The following is a 24,157-nucleotide window of genomic DNA, read 5'->3' on the forward strand; positions in this document are numbered from 1 at the left end:
TCTAAGTGTTTAGTTGGTTTAGTTTTTTTAGATTTGGATTTTTAAGGAATTTGAATCTAGAGTTTGTGATTTTTAGAAGGTTTATGGTGGTTAATGATATTGTAATGATTCAAAATGAGTTTTGATGATTGGGTTATGTTAATATGAGTCAAAATTTATGTTTAATCAGTTTAGAATATTGATTTGAGTTGATATATCATAGATTCTAAATCATACCGTGTATAACCACCGCGTATCAGATTTCCCTCTAGGAAATATCAAGCTTAAGGTTGTAAAAATACTGTTCAAGCAAAACTATATAAACTTCACCCTTTGAAATTGATCAGCAGATTTTTTTTTTTTTAAAAAGAAACTTATAAAAAGCAAAATCATAGCCTTTAACAATACAGTTTAGCACTTCCTTCAAGGCGAATAGTGTAAATAGTATGGTCTATGTACATCCACATAAAATAAGGCGATTAAGATTGAAAAACAAAAAATTGCAGCAGTAATAATTGACATTTAGCATGAAAAATTACAAACAGATTGAGCATATTCCAAACTGGTGACTTCAAAAGTGACAAGGATTAACGCGACCTTATTGTCATTCAATACCTATAAACACAAATGATATCAGCTGATGCCTAATTCCACAGGTTTATACAATTTAACAAACATCATAGCTCATCACTGGAAACAGGTACAAGATAGAAAAGGGAAGATAAGCACAGTTAAGGGCATCTGCGAGAAACATGCTATGTACGCAACTTGAAGACTGGTAATCAGTAAGTGCTGAAGAGTCAAGTTATCTCCACGATTTATCAGTGGACTGTGCATAACTCAAAAGTTCGGGGCCTTATGTGCACCAAGCTCCAGGCTTTCTATCTCACACAACTCAACAATTAAATCTGATCTCCCAATTCTTCACCGAAATTAATGTCAATCAACTCAGTAAGAACCAGACTCGAAAACTCAAATCACTGAATTAACTAATGGCCCAAGAAGCACTTTCTCGAATGTATGATATCAACATATTCACGATACATTATACACATATTCATCCCAACATTTAAGCAAACAGAAAAAAAAGCCATTATATACAGAAGTACAGATTCACCACACACACTTTCACCAAAAGTTTCTTTGGGAAAAAAAAAAGAATAATGCACCCGAGCCACACAAAAAAAAATCCAGAAAATCAGGGAATATTCTGTCAATTTTCATCAGCACAGGTTCAAGACTTCAAGTCTGCAAATCCCTTGCTGTCACTCTTGTTGATGCTGCATTTTAAGCATATGATAAGTCTAGAGATAGCCCAAGGAAGGGGGGAAAAGAAAAAAGGCAATGGAAATGAAGATCATCTAGTTAATAAGAATAAAAGGAAAATATAGGGTAGAAAGGTTAATTAAACAAGCAGATTATGAGAAAGAAGAAAACCAAAGGTTTTGGTTTAGTTCAGGCCTCTTTAGAATAGGAATATATGAAGGGGATCTTAATTGCAGCATTACCCCTTGCAAAGAAGAAGCATTAGGTTTGCTTTTGCCAATTAGAACTACCCATGTTGGACTCTATCTGCAACAACCCCATAAAAAGAAAAACTCAATCAGAGAAGATTTAAAAAAAGAAACAAGAAATGGCATTTGTTATGTAGACATAAACTTGTCTGGAAGTGTACCTTCATGATTATTTCAAATTATAATTTCCTATGAGATTGCTGCCACTATTTAGTTCGTGAAGTTTTCCAAATTATAATACTTTAAGTTAATTCTAAGAGTCACCCTTATAGTCACTTAAATTTGGAAAGGAAAATAACAAAAACAAAGTGTAAAGTCATTGAATATACACGACATATTAAATTATAGGAAGAAAAACTAAACTAAACGCGAGTAATACAGCAAACAACTAGAATTTATCAATGAGCACTTTCAGTTCCAACAAAAAAAAAATGCTTACAATAGGTTTAATTAGTTAGTTAAAATCACGTGATTGTTCTGAAAAAATAAGTGTTTTCTTATCTCTAAAGATAATAATCATGCTTTTTATCTCAACGTATAAGCAGTCAGTTAAATGGTTATTTACATTAATATATAGGCCCGATGAGCTTATGCAGGGGGGGGAGAGGAAAAAAGAAGGCAAAGAAAAATAGCTAAAGTAGGTTTACAGAAACAGAGAGCGAGCTGGAATCCAGAGCGTACCTGGAAACAAATAATTTTGCTAGTATCATATAAATGATCAAAAGATTAACCGATGCAAGAAGTGATTCCAACAATGCAAGTAAATTAACACTATTGAGGAACATTTAATTATATGGAAGTGTAATGGTGCGTGAATGCATGTATGAAGTAGTAGAAAATAAAATGTAAAAGTTGGGAACATGAGTGTGGACGATAAATACCTCATCCATAATTAATTGTATCTCATTTCCAGAATAGATTGATGTTTGGGATGTGAGATATCTGGCAGAAAAGTTGTTCATCCTTGTTGTGGTATTTTTCTTCAAGCAACGGACATTCATAAATGTGAAGCTTTCTTAAAGAAGCAGGCAGCTTTTCTCCTGACATTTTCTCCAACTTGGGACAATACATGATCTTTAGATGTTGGAGAGAGGTCAGGTGCTGAAGTCCTGTGCAATTCAATGTCCCCAATTCCTTAAAGAAATAGAGTTCCAAAGTGGTAAGTGTGGTAGGAAGAGAACACCCCTCTGGAAAACACCTGATGTCATATCTACCCTGTATACGAAGGTAAGTGATATTACTCAGGAGGTGCCACTCTGCTTGATGTGATAATAGCTTACCACTGCTTCCAATAATAAGTTCCCTCAAACTTGCCACAAGGATCCCTTCTGGAAATGCTTCCATCTCCTCACAATGCTCAATGCTTAGCTTTCTTAAATTCGGGAGAAGGCCTTCCATGTCATCCCACATAAATTTCACAAAATTACACGATGCAATACTGATAGACTGGAGATTTTGAAGAGGAGCAGTTGAACTCATCACAAAATCAACGTTTTCACACAAATGTACCCGTAAATGTTGTAATGACTGGGGCAAATGAATAGTTAGAGGTGATATATTAGAGCAACCAGTGATAGTTAATTGTTGTAAATGCGAAGGTTTAGAGAGTGCCTCTGCCATTGATTCTAACATCCGACATCCTGTAATCTTTAGCTTGAAAAGGGAAGGAGGTAACTCTTGCTGTTGCCACCCCACATTTTCACTTCCAATTGTCGCTAGTTTTTGAAGTTTGGGACACCTCGGAATACTAGAACAAAAAAATGGACAGCGTTCAATCTCCAGAGTTTCTAAAGAAGGCAACTGGGGAGGTAAATTTCCAATTAACGTGGGGCAATCATATATTCTGAGTATTCGGAGCTTAGGGAAAGCTACCGTGTTAATGGAATGCCATTGTTCCCATGAAGTCATCGAAGAAAAATCGAGAACTTCAAGGGATGGAAATGGTATTATGGAAGCACAATCATCTCCCTTCAACAACTCATCACCAATTCTTTTTACCCCATTTAATCCATTAATTCTTAAATCCTTTAGAGCCGGAAGCTGCCCAAGGTGGGGAAGTATGCAACAGTTTTCGCACCCTGTCAATTGCAACATAGTCATGTTCCGGTAGCGATGGCTTCCTAACCAATCTGGAAATATTGTGCCCCTATAATTTCTAATTTCCAAATCTTCTAAACCCCAGTAAGGTTGAAGATTTCCCAAAATATCTCTCTCAGTTCGTGTGTCTTCCACGTCACCATCCCTAGACCATGATAATGCTAACCATTTAATGTGCTTCTTCTCCATCATCCTCGCCTTGTAGGCTTCTTTTCCATTCTTGACAATCTCCAATTTACTAATTTCAATCCCACCCTTCAAATTTGGCATTCCGCCCAATTCTCCAATTCCGGTCCCTTGGTCTTCGGCCACAACATATTTACACAAAATTTTCAAATCTTTTAAGCTACCCAATCCCCTCGGCATTTCTTTCAAGCTAGTGCCTGCTACATCAAGATGTTGCAAGTTTACAAGATCTTGCATATCTCTTGGCAGCATCTTCAAAGAATCACAATATCCCAACCGCAATGTTTGTAGATTGTATAATTCGCACAATGAGTCAGGCAAACTTACAATCTTCTTTGAGAAAGATAGATCCAAATAACGAAGATTTACAAGACCTTTCATGTCACTTGGTAGCATCTCAAGAGATGAACATGAACGCAACTTCAACGTCTGTAAATTAAACAACTTGCAGATTGAATCAGGCAAACTTCTAATACCTGTCCACGATAGATCCAAATAGCGCAAATGGATAAATTCCCCGATTAAGTCAAGAACTATCTTTAAGGACCACAAACCCTCGAGTGACAGCATCCGCAAGGACTTCAAATTTGATGATACAATATGAGAAGCATTTCCAATAGACCTAGGGAGATTGAAAAAATCCAATCCTATAAATGTTCGTAAGCCTTTTGATTTTTGAAAAACCTCATGACTTAAGCATGGATAATATTGAAAGTTGCAAGATAAATGGCGTGTCTTATTACCAATTTTGTTTCCATTCTCCCCTAATCTAAGGCAAAAGTCTCCAGCAACATGAGTTGCTAACTCATGAATGAGATCATGCATCCCAAAGTACACATCAGGTTCAGGTGGTGAGGGTTGAAAGAATGATCTTGAAGTTAAATCATCAAAGTATTCTTGACCAACTTCTTCTAAAGTCATGTTTCGCTTTGACGGTTGCAAAAAACCTTCTGCCATCCACATCAAGATTAATTTTTCCTTATTAAATTCATAATCCTTCGGGAACAAAGAACAATAAGCAAAGCATTGTTTTAAATTGGGAGGGAGATAATAATAACTCACTCTCAAAGCTGGAATGATCTTATCGTCCAATGAATCCCACATCGATTCTTTTAATATATTATTCCAATCTTCAAAGTGAGGCTTTGATCGAAAAAGTCCCCCAAGCACCTTTGCAGCCAAAGGCAATCCTTTGCACTTCCTAGCAACATCACTTCCAATTTTTTCTAAGCATGAATTCACAGTTGAATCTTTACAATAGAAAGCATGTGCGGCAAAAATTGACAAACAATCTTTGTCAGACATGATATCTAGGCAATAAAATGATGAGATTGTTTTGACCATCAAGGCAACACGCTCTAGGCGAGTTGTAACAAGAATTTTACATCCTTCCACTCCATTGTGAAGCAAACTCTTCAAAGTATCCCAATCATTGTAGTTGTCATTCCAAAAATCATCAAGAACAACTAAAAAAGTTTTCCTTTCTAACTTCTCCGCCAGATGAAGCTGAAGAAGATTCAAATCCAGGTTCTCACAGACAAAATCAGGACTAATAGATTTTATTATGGTCTGTGCTATTTTCAAAAGATCAAATGCTTCAGAAACACAAACCCATGCGGTAAGATCAAATTTTTGCTTGACATCATTATAAACTAAATTAACTAAGGTGGTCTTCCCTACCCCGCCCATGCCCACAATGGGAATTACAGACAACGGACCACCCTCACCACTAAACATCAGCTTAATTATATCTTCTTTTTCTTTCGTCCTCCCGTACACTTCAGAGACTTTCACATGAGATGTAACTGGAGACCTCCAGGATAGAGTTTCCGGACCCGTTCCAGTTGTCTTCTTCAAATCAAGAGCATCTTTTTGCCCCACAATATATTCAATTCTATCGCTGATAACTTCTAACTTATTTGCCATGCTTGTATCTCCCAAACTAAGAGAAGCAAAGGAGAAATAGCTCACCTTTTTCTGAGTGGCAGCTCGGGTGGAAATCTCATCCATCAAGTCTTCCAAGTCATAAACAGCATCTTTGAGTTCATCTAGCCAATCTTTCACAGCAGGATCCGCGAATTGTTTGAGTTCTGCATCATTGAGCACAGCTCTTGCAGCAATCAAGGATGGCTTCAAATGATTAAGTAACTTGTGATCCAGCTTCTTTCCTCCGATTTTGTTGATCAAATCTGTCAGCTCAGGTGTTAGTCTCTCCAAAAGCACATTGAAGACAGCAGAGAGAAGAGGTCCACCAACAAGTGACGCAGCCATGGTCTCTTTGGGAATGACTGATATTTCTGAAAACAGTGAGAATGCTCGCAAACTTGCACAGCAAGTGAGATGAAACAATAGGGGCGGCCTCGATTTATATGATTTCAGAAGCCAGTGAAAGATGATACTACTGTATCTTTTGTCATTTTGCAATAATAGCAGGACAAGGAAAGGAGGCCAACGCAAACCTGTCATTGTGAACGCACTAAAGTAGAAAATTATCTATAAATATGATAAAAGAATCATTAAAATATTGCCAGGAAACAAACTGGGCTGATTATGTTTTACTATATGGTCACTACTATCAAAAGATTTGTTATCCTATAAGCCTCTGTTACGTTTTTATATTTAAATAGTAAATCTTTTGTCATATTTTGATAGTAGGGACCAAATATTAAAATGTATAATCAGCCTGGTTTGTCTCCTAGCAATAATTAAAGGACATTTCAAAAAAGAAGAAGAAGAAGAAATGAAACGACCCAAGATTAGTAAACAAAGACTAAGCTTGTTAATTTTTTTAATGGTTGTTTTGTCAGAGATGATTTTCTACTTTAGTGCGTTCAGAAGCATTAGTTAGTAGTTCATTGTGTATGAGAAAAATGAAAGGAAAAGAAAGATAAAAAAAAATTTAATGAGCTGAATTTTAAAAATTAAAAAAGTGAAGTTATAAAATTTTAATTAAAAAATAATTAAAAGTTTTTCATCTTGTTTTTTTTAATTTTTTAAATTAGACTTGTTAAAAAATTTTCTACCTTTCTTTCTCTCCAATTCCCTCGTATTCAAAGTCATACCTATTAGATTAGCTGTGATTTGTTGAAGAAGGTGCTACGTAATTTCTGAGTTCAACTTGGAGGGACGTTCACTAGGAATAAATAATACCTCACCACGCCTAAAGAGAAGAGTCAGGTTTTGGAAGTCATGTTGACTCGAAATTCAAAATAGGAAAAATCCTAAAAAAATCCCAAATTTCAACATGACAAATTGGTGGTTCAAATTTCAATTATTCCAAATTAAAATTCTTAATCTTTTATTTTAATGAAATTTATTTTTTAATATTATTCTTCAAGATTTTAAATTCTTCAAATTAGTTGTGATTTATGAAAGCAAATGGAAGCACCGGACAATGCATCTACATTATCACGAGAATGACCAGCGCTGAATATGACAAAAGAAAAATGTGAATATAAATGCATTATCTGGTGCTCCAGAATATCCTCCTCTAAGTTGGTTTCCATTTGATATAAAAATAAGTGTCATTAAAATAAGAGATTAAGAATTTTAATTATTTTCATGCGTCAAACAAATATATATATTTATATCTTAGTTCAGATGGAACAGGTGATCATTTTATAGTGCCTCTATACAACTCATCAAGCTCAGTCCAAATTAACCATAATTTCACTATGCACTCTTTATTCCTCTAAATGAAATAATAATGAAAAATTATTATGGCTGTTATAATAATTATTCTTATTGATAAAACAAGGGAAAAATCATCAAACAACATGGAAAATTGCTTGGCCAAAGAAATTAAAAAATAACGAACATATGGAAAACTTCAACCTTGTGGCCCTTCATAATGGAGGTAGAATTGCTTGTTTTCAGAGAACGACCCCACGAGGTTTGACGTTTAGACATCCCCATAACTTGTCAAAGTAACCCTTCATAATGAAGACTCACTTTTTGTTTCCTGGTCTTCACGCGGCTTCACTTTTCCAGCTGTACCATGCGACTATTTTCTATTGTTATTTTTCCAGGAAATACCCAAATCGCTTTTCCCATTCATTTATTGAATGGGACTAAAGGAGTATTTCTCTTATGTTTTTTGTTCTTCAAGTCACTTGTGATATGTTCATCCGAATCAAAAATAACTAAATAAATAAATCTGGTATATTAAAATTTAACAATTTTGTGATTTTGTTTCTATATTTAATATCCCCTTCTGATTTTTAATTTAAAATCTCAAGAGAGTTAATATTGATCTTATATATAAGATATATTTCACCTGTTTATTAATTTTTTTCAAATTAATCTTATTGATATTTCCTCAACAATAATCAAACAGTAAAGGAAATGAGGGAAGTGTGGCACGAATGACGAGTGCTTTCTTACCGTAGTCTACGGACATCCAAATGCTATTCTTCGGAGGAATCTTTGGGGCTCCCTTAGAACCTTACACAACGGTGTTAATGGCAAATGGTTGGTAGCAGGCGATTTTAATGCAGTTTCACAACCTGAAGATCGTAAAGGCATGTGCGCTCGGGATAATTTACGAGTGGAGAGACTCTTTCGTGAGTGGATCCTTGAGAGCAACATGATTGATATTGGTTTTAGTGGGCCTCGATTCACTTGGGGGCGTGGGCCTAGCCAGAGTAGAATTGACAGAATTCTTGTTAATGACCTGTGGCATGATTATTTTCCTAATGCTTCAGTCCTCCACTTACCGAAATTTAAGTCAGACCACTGTCCAGTGCTGCTCAGGACTGAGAGGTTTTCTCGGTCTACACACTCTAAAAGGTCATTTCGTTTTTTTGCACCTTGGGTTCTTCACGAGGATTTTCCGAGGTTTGTTAAGGATAATTGGGAGATTCAGAATGGCTGGAATCATTCTATTTCTGAGTTCTCCAAGTCTTTGTCTCGATGGAATAGAGAAGTTTTTGGGCATATTCAACACAACAAAGAAAAACTCTACAGGCGACTTGACGGAGTTAATCGAAGAATTGCGGCAGAGGGACTATCTGATAGGCTCGATCGTATTCAGAAAGATATTTGGTATGAGCTTGAAAAAATTCTATCAAGAGAGGAAATGATGTGGCGACAATATTCTCGAGTGCAATGGTATATTAATGGTGATAGAAACTCACGTTATTTTCATGCAAAGGCAAATGGTAGGCGTAGACGGAATTGGATTGAAGCCTTGAAGCTGGATTCAAGGGAATGGTCTTATGATCCTAGGGAAATTATGGCGATGGGAAGCAGGTTCTTTGAAGAGCTTTATACTGAAACGGGAATGACTTCAAACTCTCTCAAGTTTACTTACACATATCCAGCTATTGATGACATTCATATGACTATTTTATCCAAACAGGTGGATGATGTAGAGATTAAGCGTGCTCTCTTTGATATGGGTCCTCTTAAGGCTCCAGGCCCAGATGGTTTAAACCCTCTATTCTTCCAAAGTCAATGGGATACGGTAGGGGGATCAGTGACTAAGCTGGTGAAGGGAGTTTTTCAAGACCCGGGGTTGGTTCGACAGTTAAATGGCACTCAAATTGTTCTAATTCCAAAACTTGATCATCCTCAGACAATTCGTGATTTTCGACCTATAAGCTTATATAACGTGGTTTATAAAATTATTACAAAGGTCATTACTAACCGGCTCAAGCCCATCATGCCGATTGTGGTGGCACCGAATCAATGCAGCTTTGTAAAGGGTCGACAGAGTACTGACAACATCATCCTTGTTCAAGAAATTGTTCACTCTATGCGTGCAATGAGGAAAAAGCAAGGATTTATGGCTATCAAAATTGATCTTGAGAAAGCCTATGATAGAGTTCGTTGGGCTTTTATTTTTGATTGCTTGAGGGAACTCAAACTTCCAGAGAGCATGCAACAGGTCATTTTCCATTGTGTTTCTACCTCTCATATGCAACTTCTTTGGAATGGTTCGGCAGCTACTCAATTTAACCCCTCTCGTGGTGTACGTCAAGGGGATCCTATATCTCCGTACCTCTTTGTTCTCACTATTGAAAGATTGGGACATCTTATCCAAAGCGCTGTCAATGAGGGTGAATGGCAACCGTTCAAACTAAGCAAGAATGGTACTCCCATTTCTCATTTATTTTTTGCTGACGATCTTATTCTTTTTGCAAAAGCAGATATGGAACAAGCAGGTGTGATCAAGGCCATCCTTGATGATTTTTGTGACGTATCTGGGCAACGAGTTAATGCAGCCAAGTCTAGGATTTTCTTCTCCAAGAACGTAAATCACAACAGACGCAAGGAGATCAGTGACTTTCTGAATTTTGCTCCTTCTTCAGACTTGGGTAAATATCTTGGTATGCCTATCCTTCATCAGAGGGTGACCAAGTCTACGTATAAATTCATTCTTGACAAAATGGATGCCTTCCTATCTAGTTGGAAGGCAAACACCCTCTCTCTGGCTGCTAGACACACGTTGGTTTCGTCTGTGGCTTCAGCTATACCGAATTATGCCATGCAGACGATCTCCTTGCCCAGTACTACTTGTGCGGAGATTGACAGACGATGCAGGAATTTTTTATGGGGATCTAATACGACTTCACGGAAGATTCACCTCGTCTCCTGGGATATTGTTTGCAGGACAAAGGATGAAGGGGGCCTGGGGTTACGCCAAGCTAACCTTGTTAATAGAGCTTACATGACTAAACTTGGATGGGGTATGTTTACTCGCAGAGACGCTTTATGGGTTCAGTTCTTGAAGGAAAAATACAAGACTGGTGATGACATGATCCCTAATATTGAAAAGCGTAGGTCTGAATCTCGTGCTTGGAAAGGTATACGCACTAGCTGGCAGGATGTGACTAATGGCATGGCTTGGAGAGTGAGGAATGGAAAAAATACTCTATTTTGGAAAGATGTTTGGGTTCCGCATTTTGAGGCCCTTGAGAAGTATGTTCTTAATCCTCTTCTACCGGATATGGTCAATTGGAAAGTGGCAGAGTGCGTCACAGCTTGGGGATCCTGGGAATGGCACAAGTTCAGTATGTATCTCCCACAGCATGTTCTCCAAGCTATTCGGCAGATACATGTGATTCCATCTGATCGTGATGACTTACCTGTGTGGCGTTGGTCCTCTTCGAGCACGTTTTCTCTCAAGTCAGCATATAGATAGCTCTCTGAACAACATAATACTCTTGATAGGAGCCTCTGCAAGCATATTTGGAAGTTGCATACACCACAACGGTGCCGGCTTTTCTTGTGGCTTTGCTCACACGACAGGCTACTTACTAATTTATCGAGGTTCAAGCGTGGGCTCCATTCTACTGGTGCTTGTGATTTTTGTACAGGAGAGCAAGAGACAAGTCTTCATGTGCTGCGGGATTGTCCATATAGTAAGCAGGTTTGGTCTTCCCTTGTACCCATGGACTGGAGGGATCACTTCTTTGACATTCCAAATGTCTCACCTTGGCTTGCATGGTGTGTGCGGCAACGTCGTAGCATAGGGGGATATGAGTTTCGACTGTGGTTCCCCTTAGTTTGTCGGAACATATGGCTTAGTCGGAATGATCGTATTTTCAATAATCAAGGTTGGGATGCGGCGTCTCTTCTCTCTCGAGCTCAGGCGTGTTTGGCTTGGGGAAGTAGTAACCCTGTGCAGAAGCAAATGGGCCATTCGGTGCGTGCCATTTGGAGTCCTCCACCCCTTGGTGTTGTTAAAATCAACGTGGATGGCTCTCGTCACTTGGAGTCAGGCCACTGCACTTGTGGTGGGGTCTTTCGGGATCATAATGGCGCTTTTCTTCAAAGCTTTATGTACAAGGTGGGACCTGGCTCGATCATTACGGCAGAAGCCTGGGGCATTTTATGGGCTTTAAAGCTTGCATGGGATCGCAATATGAGGAATATCATAGTGGAAAGTGACTGCAGTGAGCTGGCGGCGTTATTAAGATCATCTGTCTCCTGCGAACACCCAGATTTTAACATCTTGGTTGAGATCCAGCAGATACTTGAACGTGATTGGGAAGTGGTTGTGGACTCGTGTGCTCGTGATGCGAACTCAGTGGCTGATGCTCTGGCAAGAGAAGCGAGAGACATGCTGGTTGATTTCAGAGTAATGGAGACTCCTTTGAATAGTATTCGCGCGCTCCTCCTCAGGGATATGCCGCCTAGTTCGAGTGATACTTTTGTAGTTCCTGTTGCTTAGTTTGTTTTGATGCTCTTCATAATAAAAAAAAAAAAAAGACATTTATAGTGTTTTAGAAAAAGTATATTAGGTTAACCATTTAATTAATATCCTTAATTCACTCAAATTATTTAATCAAATTTTATATTAAGGCCCAAAAGAATATATACTTTTTAAGAAAACAATAATCTATATGATAATAATCTAACTACGACAAAAGAATCATTAAAAAAAATTAACATGATTAGTCTTTGTTTACTTACCTTCGGTGGGTTCAGCTTTTCTTCTCTGAAACTTCCTTAAATTATTGCTAGGCTGACTACATTTTAATATTTGGTCAATACTAGCAAAGACTCGTTATCCTATAAGCCTACAAATATGACAAAAGATTTATTATTTAAATATAAAAATAATAGATTAGCGACTAGCATGTGGCCCAACCAAATCAAAATAATTATAGCAAGTATTCTATTAGAGGTATTTGGGTAGAAACAACGTCGTGATTTTAAAAGTGTCTTTACAGTATACAAAATAAATATGTGGAGGAATTTATTTTGATTTATAAAAAAGTGCTTTTGAAAATCAACTTTCCCCTCATACAAACACTCCTTAAATATGACAAAAGAAAAATGTTAATGTGAATGCATATCTGGTACTCCAGAATATCCTCCTCTAAGTTGAAATTAAAAAAAAAAAGTTTCCATTTGATATAAAAATAAGTGTCATTAAAATAAGAGATTAAGAATTTTAATTATTTTCATGTGTCAAACAGAGATATATATATATAAGTTCAGATGGAACAGCTGATCATTGTAGAGTTCTATACAACTCTTTCACTTTGCACTCTTTATTCCTCTAAATGAAATACTAATGAAAAATTATTATGACTATTATAATAATAATAATAATAATAATTATTGTTGTTATTGATAAAACAAAGGACAAATCACCAAACAACACGAAAAATTTCTTGGCCAAATAAATAAAAAAGAACAAACATATGGAAAACATCAACCTTATGGCCCTTCATAATGGAGGTAAAATTGCTTGTCTTCAAAGAACGACCCCACGAAGTTTGGCATTTAGACATCCTTGTAAGTGGTAAAAGTAACCCGATCTATTTAAGAAAAAGTTAACGTGATCTATTATCTCAAAATATTTTTAATATTAAAGTAAAAAGAATATTTCAGAGTGCTAAACGTACATAAAAAATACTTTAAGATATTAAATGTATCTAGAATATATTTTGAGATGCTGAATACATTTGAAAAAATATTTTAAGCTATTAGATGTACTTGAAAAAATATTTCGGATGTTAAATACATCTTAACTTTTTAAAAAAGTGTAACCTGTAAAAAGATTTGGAATAAGCATATGTTTAAAAGTTTTCTACTTTTCTATATTAGCAGCAGGGAGAAGTTTTTTATTTTGTCATTATTAAATGTATTCTTAAAAAATTTTATGCTCTGCTGCCTTAATATTAAACAGGGAGAAAAAGGAAAAGGTGGATAAATAATTAATAAAATGATCAATCAACCCTTCCTCCACATGCCTCACAAAAGGAAGCCAGGGAATACAAGGGATAAAAGTAAAAAAAAAAAAATCATTAATTACCCTGTCAATCTCTTATATTCTAGACTAAAATTTTCCTTTATAAGACTTCTTACTTCACAGGAGGGAGTACAACAAAAGAATCATTAAAAACAAAAAAATATCAAGCCTAGTCCTTGTATACTAATCCCTTGTCCTTAGCGCATTTTTCTGAAACGTTCTTTGAGGAAACAAACCAGGCTAATTACTCCTCTGGTCCTATTTATAGAGCAGAGAGAGAAGTTTTTTTTGGTCCTATTTATAAGTCACCTCATTAACTTTTTACTATGACTTTACCATGTTGTCCTTCATTTATTATAATGTAGATAGTTACTTTTTTGAAAAAGGTATATATTAAATAGGGGTAAAGTTAGAAAGTTGCTATATTTTAATGAGGAGTTAATGCAGTTTAAGGTTTTTTTTGGTCTGTGTGAAACTTGTTGGAAGTGCCTTATAAATAGAACTAGAGGAGTATATTTTAATATGTGGCGACTAATGCTGGGTTGAATTTTGAAAGAAGAGACTGCGATGGAGATTGAAAATAAATTCCATCTAAACACGGTTCCCAACTCCTAGCCCCTTTGAGGTAGTAAAGTAGTAGTATTAATCATTCACAAAGAAAGTACCTCCAAATTGAACTTAAAAATTATGCGGGCACTTTCTTCCATAAATCACAGCTAATTTGTTGAATATAAAATTTAATAGGAGAACTACTATGAGTTGCTGAAGAAAAAAATTTAATTATCAAAAAATCTCAATAATAATAAATAAGCAACATAAACCAGTTGTCATTTTTTATACTAGAACTTGTCATTGCATGCTACTAAGTTGTCAATGATTTAAAGTAATTAAATCCCTTTCTTGAAATCTAATTGCAATTCCCCCAAATTTAATTTATCCTGGCAATAAAAACATAAATTAAGTTATAAATTACATTTGACAGAATTGCTCTTTTTTTTTTTTTTGTCAAGATAGTGCATGCTTCCGGTGACACAATGTCTCTAGGGGGGTTTTAACTTGTTCCATCCTGATCATCTTGTCCTAGTCTCGGTCAAGGTCAATTTAGAAAAGGATAGGACAAAAAATAGTTTGGGATGGGACGACTACGGAATGGGACAAAACAGTGACTAGGACGAGAGCAGGCCAAATCGCGGGTTGTTTTTTAAAAGTTACTTACTAATAATTATTATTAGATTATTCAATTTATTTTTTAAGAATAATTGTTTTTTATAATGATTTTCCACTCTTAAGTTGCATTATTATTTCAATAAAAATCTCAGTCGTTAATAAAATAATTTATAAGGCCATTATATAATATTTCTTTTATGATAGTTCTTTTCCACAGTATTGTTTTTACACTTTTTTTACATTATATAACAAGAGGCTCACATCATCACCCAACAACCAATAAGGTGCAAAAGAAACCACCACCTAAGATCGTCATGTGGACCAATCACAAAACCGCTACAAGGTTTACAGAATGTATAAATTAGGCTTTCTACGTAATTATTTTTTTTAGTATTTTATCTTCAGAAACCTAATAAAAAACAAACATTACAACATAAAAAACAAGATCTAGGCCTAGAATTACAGTGGTTTGTCAAAAAAGAAAAAAGAAACTGGATATCCTATCCGGTCCCATGTCCCCTCTTGGTCTTGTTAACTTTGACGAGACACGAGATGAAAATTCCGTCCCACCCATTTTACTGAGACGAGTCTGTCCTAGTCCTATATCAAACTGGGCTAGTTTCAATTTCAGCCCAATATCTTTTTGGGTTCATGTGAATTGGGCTATTACTTTACCGTTTATTTCTAATAAAAGGACACATATGTGTGCCTAACAAAAATAAATAAACAAATATATGTACATGTGGAATTTGTATCTTCTTTACTCTCAAAGAAATTTTTGTTAATTTTATGAAGACGTGTGAGATTCATTTCAATAATAGGTGTTTTTGTAGAATTCACTTTTAGGATACTAATTTTAATATTGATTGCAGATATTCTTCTAGAGCATTATTTTTCATCTTTTACCTAATGATAAAGACTTGTGCACTCATGGAAGGTTGAGCGTCACTGACTCTTCTGGAGCCTTTTTAAAAAAAAATACGAAATATAAGGAATGACATTAATATTAATAATAACAAATTCTATCCAATATGATTCACACTTATATTTCAACAATCTCCCCCTCAAGTATTTTTCTTATTTCTGTATTTCAAATACAGTGAATAATATATAGTAAGCTAATAACATATCTTTAACTTGAAAATCCAAATGCTTCCTGATTCATATATAATAATAGATTTCAATCCAATTAAGCTATCACCTTAAGACCCTTTGATAAGTAAATATTCTAATATAAATGTTTGTGGGTCATAATTTTTCATTATCAATTTCTTTTCTGCCCACAAAAATAATGGGGGGAATTACATTAGTTATTCAAAAACTATATCAATTTTGTTACTAGTTCTTCAAGAACTATATCAACATTTTGCTATTAGTTCTTCTAGAACTATATCAATATTTTGTTATTAGTCTTTCTGGAACTATATCAATTTTTTGATTACATATAGTTCCTCCAAAAAAATGCTATATATAATTCTTCAGGAACTAAAATATATTATTATTTCACTATATGATATACTTCACTTTTTGTTATACCCTTTTTTTTTTCAAAATATGAAGTATTTTTTTTTGAACAAAAAATATATATTTTCTCGATATTTTGTTATTCAAAAACTTTATTTCTTTGTATATATTATGTAATGCTTCAAAACTTATTCATAAATTTATAAATTCAACAAAAAAAAAAAAGGACTAAAATCAAGCTATATAGTTAGGAAGATTTGAATCATAAGCCTTCAGGGATTAGTCTTTAAGACTCTATATTGGAAATTATATATATTTTTAAAGATTATTTGTGTCACTTCATATTTAAACCATAAGCCTTCAGGGTTTTAAAAACATCATAAATTATTATTTTCATGTCATTCAATAACATAAGTGTAATGGCTGCTGGCCATTTAGTAATAAGAAAATTATAATATTAATAAATGTCAAATTGAATGTCGAAAATATATGAGAATAAGATAAAAATAAAACTTGAATTTCAAATTAATTAAATGTAACATGAAATAAAAAGAAAAGATAAACTCTTTTACCAATACATCCTTCACTATATAGTCATTAGTCTTCTGGGCTACATTATTTATAATTCTAATTGTCATAATTTTTTTTAATAAACAAACTATGTAATGATCCTTCTCATAATCAAAACTATATGGCTTCATGCCATTTAATAAAGAAAATAAAGATACATGGCATCTAGCTATTTAATTTCAAAATAAAAAAATTAAAGATATATGGTTTCTGACTATAAGATAAAACTTTGATGTCATATGGCCTCAAGCCAATTAATAAAATAACAAAATTAAATATTTATGACTTCTAGTCATAAGATAGAAAATCAAGATTATATGAATACGAACCATTTAATAAGATAAAAGAAAATTTAAATATATATAAATGGCTTCTGGCTATAAAATAAAAATTTCAACATGATATATATAAATAAAGAAAAATTAAATATACATATGGCTTCTGGCCATAAAATAGAAAATACAAATTATATAGCTTCTAGCCTTTTAATTAGATAAAAAAAATCAAATATCTACGGCTTCTGACTGTAAGATAGAAAATCAAATTTCTATGGCAACTAGCCATTTAATAAGATAAAACAAAATTATATATATGGCTTTTGGCCATAAAATAGAAAATTCAAATTACATGACTTCTAGCCATTTAATAAGATAACAGTAATCAAATATATATGGCTTCTAGCCATAAGATGAAAATTTATACCTAAATACTTTGAGTTATTTAACAAGATAAAATATCAAATATATATGGCTTCAAGTCATTTAAAAAAATAGAGAATTAACCCTATATATATATAGCTTCTAGCCATAAGATAAAAACTCAAAGTTGTATAGCTTCTGGCTATAATATAGAACATCAAAATCATATGGCTTTTAGCCATTTAATTTGAAAAGAATGGAAAATCTGAGTTATATGGCTTTTGGTCATTTAATTACAATGAGATGAAAACTTAAAATTATATGACTTCTAGCCATTTAACTTTAGATGGTAAATCTTTATGGATATTACTAGTATCTATTGAAATTTCGGGTTCCATCGAAATAGTGACATCATGTCAATAAGAAATAGAGGGGGAAAAAAAATCTCCCATTATAGTCATGGAACCCTATGTTAAAACAATGGTAGATAATCCTTTTAATTCCATATAATGGCTTAGATTATCCTAGATAAATTGAATAGGAATACGGATACTCTGAAACTCCATATATATGATGCTCGAGGTATTTTTATTTAAACAGAGCAAATGATACTCTAGAAAAATAATAAAGATGATGCTCTAAAATTATGATGGGGTAGAAAAGTATACTATACGTACCTTGATTAGAGCTTCGTGTTGATAACGTGTTATAAATAAAGAAGAAATAGAGAAAAGAATCATACAGAGGAAGAGAGGATCAAGAAGAGAGAGTATTTCTCATTCCATTCAAGTGTGCTTAATACATTATACATGGCCTCTATTTATAGACACAGCTTTACACCTTCGATAGAATCTACAGATTACATGATAATATGAGATAATTGAGGGATATAGAGATAATGAGAGATATTAGAAACTATAGGAGATATAAGAGATAGTGGGAGATATATCGACATCCACAAAGATATTATTATATTCATAACAATTTAGTATATGTTCTCATTAAATATCGTTTTGTTGGGGATATTGCTCTGTGGTGATTGTGTGTAAGATAAAGAGTGGGAAAAAAAGAGACGAAATTTTGATTATTCTTTCTTCTATATATGAGCTTTGTTTGTGATATCTTATATTGTGAAAACTCTATATATCAACTCAACTGGTTATTTTCTAAGATATATACAGATAGATAATTCCACATGCATATATAAATTGTATTGAAAATGTCTGGATATTAGCTAAAAGCTTTCTAAACATGCTTGTGCTTTGTCCGTTAAACTTAAGTGTAGTAACGTTGATTTCAAGCATGCTTGATTTCTTGAAACTATCATTTTCCTTCGATGATTTAAATATAATAGAATGACACCACGATATATAGAGGTTCGGATAAAAAAAAAATGAATCCTATATCCTCTCCCCAAGCATGAGGCCTGAGAATTTTACAAGTGATAAGTATTCACATTAAATTATACACATCTTCGTCGCAACATTTAAGCAAGCAGAAAAAAAAAGCCACTATATGCAGAATACAGATTCATCACACACACTTTCACCAAAAGTTTCTTTGAAAACAACATAATAATGCACCCGAGCCACCAAAAAAAAAATTCCAGAAAATCAGAGAATATTCTGTCCAAGAAAGAGGATGGATTTCATCAGCACAGGTTCAAGACTTCAGGTCTGCAAATCCCTTGCTGTCATTCTTGCTGGTGCTGCATTTTAAGCACATGATAAATCTAGAGACAGCCCAAGGAAGTGAGGGAGAAGGAGAAAAAAAAAAGCAATGAAAATGAAGATCGTCTAGTTAATAAGAATCAAAGGAAAATATAGGGTATAGAAAAGTAAGTTAAACAAGCAGATTATGAGAGAAAGAAGAAAATCAAAGGCTTTGGTTTAGTTCAAACCTCTTTAGAATAGGAATATATGAAGGGGATCTTAATTGCAGCATTACCCCTTGCAAAGAAGAAGCATTGGGTTTGCTTTTACCAATTAGAACTAACCATGTTGGACTCTATCTGCAACAACCCCATAAAAAGAAAAACTCAATCAGAGTAGATTTAAAAAAAGAAACAAGAAATGGCATTTGTTATGTAGACATAAACTTGTCTAGAAGTGTACCTTCATGATTATTTTTTGCCAATAATTCCTCATTACATGATTGGTATAAGCTTAGAGGAATCTGCACTTCTGCATAATTTTGAGACCAAGTGGATTGCTTCTGTAATCTGTGAAGTGATGGAAATGTGAGTATGATGGACTATGTATGTAAAGGTGTTAAATGGTTTATGCTTCAGTGCAGGATATGTAATAAGAGTAACTAAAGTAATGAATAATAATTTAAGCCACATCAGTTGTTTATGGAAACTCATCATTCTGTCATCAAATATATCTAGAATTATTTAATACAGACATATGAGATTGCCGCCGCTATTAAGTTCATGAAGTTTTCCAAATCATAATACTTTAAGTTAATTCTAAGAGTCAAAATTTGGAAAGGAAAATAACAAAAACAAAGTATAAAGTCATTGAATATACGCAACATATGAAATTATAGGAAGAAAAACTAAACTAAACACGAGTAATACAGTGAACTACTAGAATTGTCATTCATTTTTATCAATGAGCACTTTCACGTGATTGTTCTGAAAAAATAATTGTTTTCTTATCTCCAAAGATAATAATCATGCTTTTTGTCTCAGTATATAAGCAGCTAGTTAAATGGTCATTTCCAATAATATATAGACCTGATGAGCTTATGTAAGAGGGGGGGAGAGATGAAAAAACAAGGTAAAGAAAAATAGGCAAGGTAGGTTTATAGAAACAGAGAGCGAGCTGGAATCCAGAGCGTATCGAGAAACAAATGATTTTGTAAGTATCATATAAATGATCAAAAGATTAACCTATGCAAGTAGTGATTCCAACAATGCAAGTAAATTAACACCATTGAGGAAAATTTAATTATATGGAAGCATAATGGTCTGTGAATGCATGTATGAAGTAGTAGAAAATAAAATGCAATAGTTGGGAACATGAGTGTGGACGATAAATACCTGATCCATAATTAATTGTATCTCATACCGTGAATAGATTGATGTTTGGGATGTGAGATATCTGGCGGAAAAATTGTTCATCCTTGCTGAGGTATTTTTCTTCAAGCAACGGACATCCCCAAATGTGAAGCTTTCTTAAAGAAGCAGGCAGCTTTTCTCCTGACATTTTCTCTAGCTTGGGACAATAGATGATCTTTAGACGTTGGAGAGAGGTTAGGTGTTGAAGTCCTGTGCAATGCAATGTCTCCAAGCAATCAAAGCCATTGAGTTCTAGGGTGGTTAGAGTGGCAGGAAGAAAACACCCCTCTGGGAAACACTTCACTTTACTATAGCGATACATACGAAGGTAAGTGATATTACTTGGGAGGTGCCACTCTGCTTGATGGGATAATAGCTTACTATTCCCTACAATAATAAGTTCCCTCAAACTTGCCACAAGGATCCCTTCTGGAAATGCTTCCATCTCATCACAATGCTCAATGCTTAGCTTTCTTAAATTCGGGAGAAGGCCTTCCATGTCATCCCACATAAATTTCACAAAATTACACAATGCAATACTGATAGACTGGAGATTTTGAAGAGGAGCAGTTGAACTCATCACAAAATCAACATTTTCACACAATCGTACCCGTAAATATTGTAATGACTGGGGCAAATGAATAATTGGAGGTGATATATTAGAGTAACCAGAGATAGTTAATTGTTGTAAATGCGAATGTTTGGAGAGTGGCTCTGCCATTGATTCCAACATCCGACATCCTACAATCTCTCGCTCCCAAAGGCATGAAGGTAACTCTTGCTGTTGCCACCCCACATTTTCACTTCCATCTATCGCTAGTTTATGAAGTTTGGGACACCTCGGAATACTAGAACAAAAAAATGGACAACGATCAATCTCCAGAGTTTCTAAAGAAAGCAACTGGCGAGGTAAATTTCCAATTAACTTGAGGCAATCATATATTCTGAGTATTTGGAGCTTAGGGAAAGCTTCCATGTTAATGGAATGCCATTGTTCCCATGAAGTCATCGAAGAAAAATCGAGAACTTCAAGGGATGGAAATGGTATTATGGAAGCACAATCATCTCCCTTCAACAACTCATCACCAATTATTTTTACCCCATTTAATCCATTAATTCTTAATTCCTTTAGAGCGGGGAGCCGTCCAAGGGTTGGAAGCATGCAACAGTTTTTGCACCCTACCAATTGCAACATAGTCATGTTCAAGTAGCAATGGCTTCCTAACCAATCCGGAAATATCGTGCCCCTATAATTTCTAATTTCCAAATCTTCTAAATCCCAATGAGGTTGAAGATTTCCCAAAATATCTCTCTCAGTTCGTGTGTCTTCCACGTCACCATCTCTAGACCATGATAATGTTAACCCTTTAATGTGCTTCTTCTCCATCATCCTCGCCTCGTAGGCTTCTTTTCCATTCTTGACAATCTCCAATTTACTAATTTCAATCAAACCCTTCAAATTTGACATTCCTCCCAATTCTCCAATTCCGGTCCCTTGGTCTTCGGCCACAACATATTTACTTAAAATTTTCAAATCTTTTAAGCTACCCAATCCCCTCGGCATTTCTTTCAAGTTAGTGCCTCTTACATCAAGATGTCGCAAGTTTATAAGATCTTGCATATCTCTTGGCAGCATCTTCAAAGAATCACAACATGGCAACTGCAATGTTTGTAGATTGTATAATTCGCACAATGAGTCGGGCAAACTTACAATCTTCTTTGAGAAAGATAGATCCAAATACCGAAGATTTACAAGATCTTTCATGTCACTTGGTAGCATCTCAAGATATGAACATCCACGCAACTTCAACGTCTGTAAATTAAACAACTTGCAGATTGAATTAGGCAAACTTCTAATACTTGTAAATGATAGATTCAAATAGCGCAAATGGATAAATTCCCCGATTAAGTCAGGAACTATCTTTAAGGACCGCAAACCCTCAAGTGACAGCATCCGCAAGTGCTTCAAATTTGATGATACAATATGAGAAGCATTTCCAATAGACCTAGGGACATTGAAAAAATCCAATCCTATAAATGTTCGTATGCCTTTTGATTTTTGAAAAACCTCACGACTTAAGCATGGATAATATTGAAAGTTGCAAGATAAATGGCGTGTCTTATTACCAATTTTGTTTCCATTCTCCCCTAATCTAAGGTAAAAGTCTCCAGCAACATGAGTTGCTAACTCATGAATGAGATCATGCATCCCAAAGTACACATCAGTTTCAGGTGATAAGGGTTGAAAGAATGATCTTGAAGTTAAATCATCAAAGTACTCTTGACCAACTTCTTCTAAAGTCATATTTCGCTTTGACGGTTGCAAGAAACCTTCTGCCATCCACATCAAGATTAATTCTTCCTTATCAAATTGATAATCCTTCGAGAATAAAGAACAAAAGGCAAAGCATTGTTTTAAATTGGGAGGGAGATAATAATAACTAACTCTCAAAGCTGGAATGATCTTATCGTCCAATGAATCCCACATCGATCCTTTTAATATATTATTCCAGTCTTCAAAGTGAGGCTTTGATCGAAAAAGTCCCCCAAGCAATTTTGCAGCCAAAGGCAATCCTTTACACTTACTAGCAACATCACTTCCAATTTTTTCTAAGCATGAATTCATAGTTGAATCTTTACAATAGAAAGCATGTGTAGCAAAAATTGACAAACAATCTTTGTCGGACATGATATCTAGGCAATAAAATGATGAGATTGTTTTGACCATCAAGGCAACACGTTCTAGGCGAGTTGTAACAAGAATTTTACATCCTTCCACTCCATTGTGAAGCAAATTCTTCAAAGTATTCCAATCATTGTAGTTGTCATTCCAAAAATCATCAAGAACAACTAAAAAAGTTTTCCTTTCTAACTTCTTCGCCAGATGAAGCTGAAGAAGATTCAAATCCAAGTTCTCACAGACAAAATCAGGATCGATAGATTTTATTATGGTCTGTGCTATTTTCAAAAGATCAAATGCTTCAGAAACACAAACCCATGCGGTAAGATCAAATTTTTGCTTGACATCATTATAAACTAAATTAACTAAGGTGGTCTTCCCTACCCCGCCCATGCCCACAATGGGAATTACAGACAACGGACCACCCTCACCACTAAACATCAGCTTAATTATATCTTTTTTTTCTTTCGTCCTCCCGTACACTTCAGAGACTTCCACATGAGATGTAACTGGAGACCTCCAGGACAGAGTTTCCAGACCCGTTCCAGTTGTCTTCTTCAAATCAAGAGCATCTTTTTGCCCCACAATATATTCAATTCTATCGCTGATAACTTCTAACTTATTGCCATGCTTGTATCTCCCAGACTAAGAGAAGCAAAGGAGAAATAGCTCACCTTTTTCTGAGTGGCAGCTCGGGTGGAAATCTCATCCATCAAGTCTTCCAAGTCATAAACAGCATCTTTGAGTTCATCTAGCCAATCTTTCACGGCAGGATCCGTGAATTGTTTGAGTTCTGCATCGTTGAGCACAGCTCTTGCAGCAATCAAGGATGGCTTCAAATGATTAAGCAACTTGTGATCCCGCTTCTTTCCTCCGATTTTGTTGATTAATTCTGTCAGCTCAGGCGTTAATCTCTCCAAAAGCACATTGAAGGCAGCAGAGAGAAGAGCTCCACTTACAAATGACGCAGCCATGATCTCTTCGGGAATGGGTGATATTTCTGAAGACAGTGAAGATACTCCCAGACTAGCCGGAGGGAAAATGAATTAATACAGACACGAGACTCAATTTATTTGATTTCATTGCATATCC

At 34.8% G+C, this 24,157-nt stretch overlaps 2 protein-coding genes across 5 annotated transcripts; both read right to left on the reverse strand.

Annotated features, from left to right (window-relative positions):
• Positions 1-1,354: 1,354 nt before the first annotated feature.
• Positions 1,355-23,839, reverse strand: LOC114760425 (putative disease resistance protein RGA4). Of its 4 annotated transcripts, XM_028949702.1 has the most exons (5): positions 23,740-23,839; positions 20,396-22,391; positions 19,436-19,542; positions 19,222-19,332; positions 18,737-19,029 (listed from the first exon to the last, which is right to left on the reverse strand). In XM_028949702.1, the coding sequence occupies exons 1-3, from the start codon at positions 23,772-23,774 to the stop codon at positions 19,468-19,470; spliced, it is 2,106 nt and encodes a 701-aa protein (XP_028805535.1). In that variant the 5' UTR covers positions 23,775-23,839; the 3' UTR covers positions 18,737-19,029; positions 19,222-19,332; positions 19,436-19,467. The 4 variants fall into 4 exon arrangements, with proteins under 4 accessions (XP_028805531.1, XP_028805535.1, XP_028805518.1 ...); XM_028949685.1 differs by lacking the exon at positions 23,740-23,839 and having other exon boundaries at positions 20,396-22,805; XM_028949698.1 differs by lacking the exons at positions 18,737-19,029; positions 19,222-19,332; positions 19,436-19,542; positions 23,740-23,839 and adding an exon at positions 1,355-1,551 and having other exon boundaries at positions 20,368-22,805.
• LOC114760415 (putative disease resistance RPP13-like protein 1) lies at positions 2,397-6,132 on the reverse strand. The gene has a single exon (XM_028949674.1). It carries the CDS (start codon positions 6,045-6,047, stop codon positions 2,397-2,399), a length of 3,651 nt encoding a protein of 1,216 aa, XP_028805507.1. The 5' UTR covers positions 6,048-6,132.
• Positions 23,840-24,157: the final 318 nt, after the last annotated feature.

The sequence above is a fragment of the Neltuma alba genome, unplaced genomic scaffold (genome assembly GCF_004799145.2).
Source record: "Neltuma alba isolate B1F8T4 unplaced genomic scaffold, ASM479914v2 tig00001637_pilon, whole genome shotgun sequence".
NCBI lineage: Eukaryota > Viridiplantae > Streptophyta > Magnoliopsida > Fabales > Fabaceae > Neltuma > Neltuma alba.

What these genes read in the sequence shown, in the direction of transcription:
- LOC114760415 (XM_028949674.1), bottom strand. Translation starts at nt 6,047, where the DNA reads ATGGCTGCGTCACTTGTTGGTGGACCTCTTCTCTCTGCTGTCTTCAAT.
- LOC114760425 (XM_028949685.1), bottom strand. Translation starts at nt 22,732, where the DNA reads ATGTGGATGGCAGAAGGTTTCTTGCAACCGTCAAAGCGAAATATGACT. An exon ending in CAAACATCAATCTATTCACG is followed by an intron (nt 19,543 to 20,395) that starts GTATGAGATACA and finishes ATCACTTCACAG; the next exon opens with ATTACAGAAGCAATCCACTT.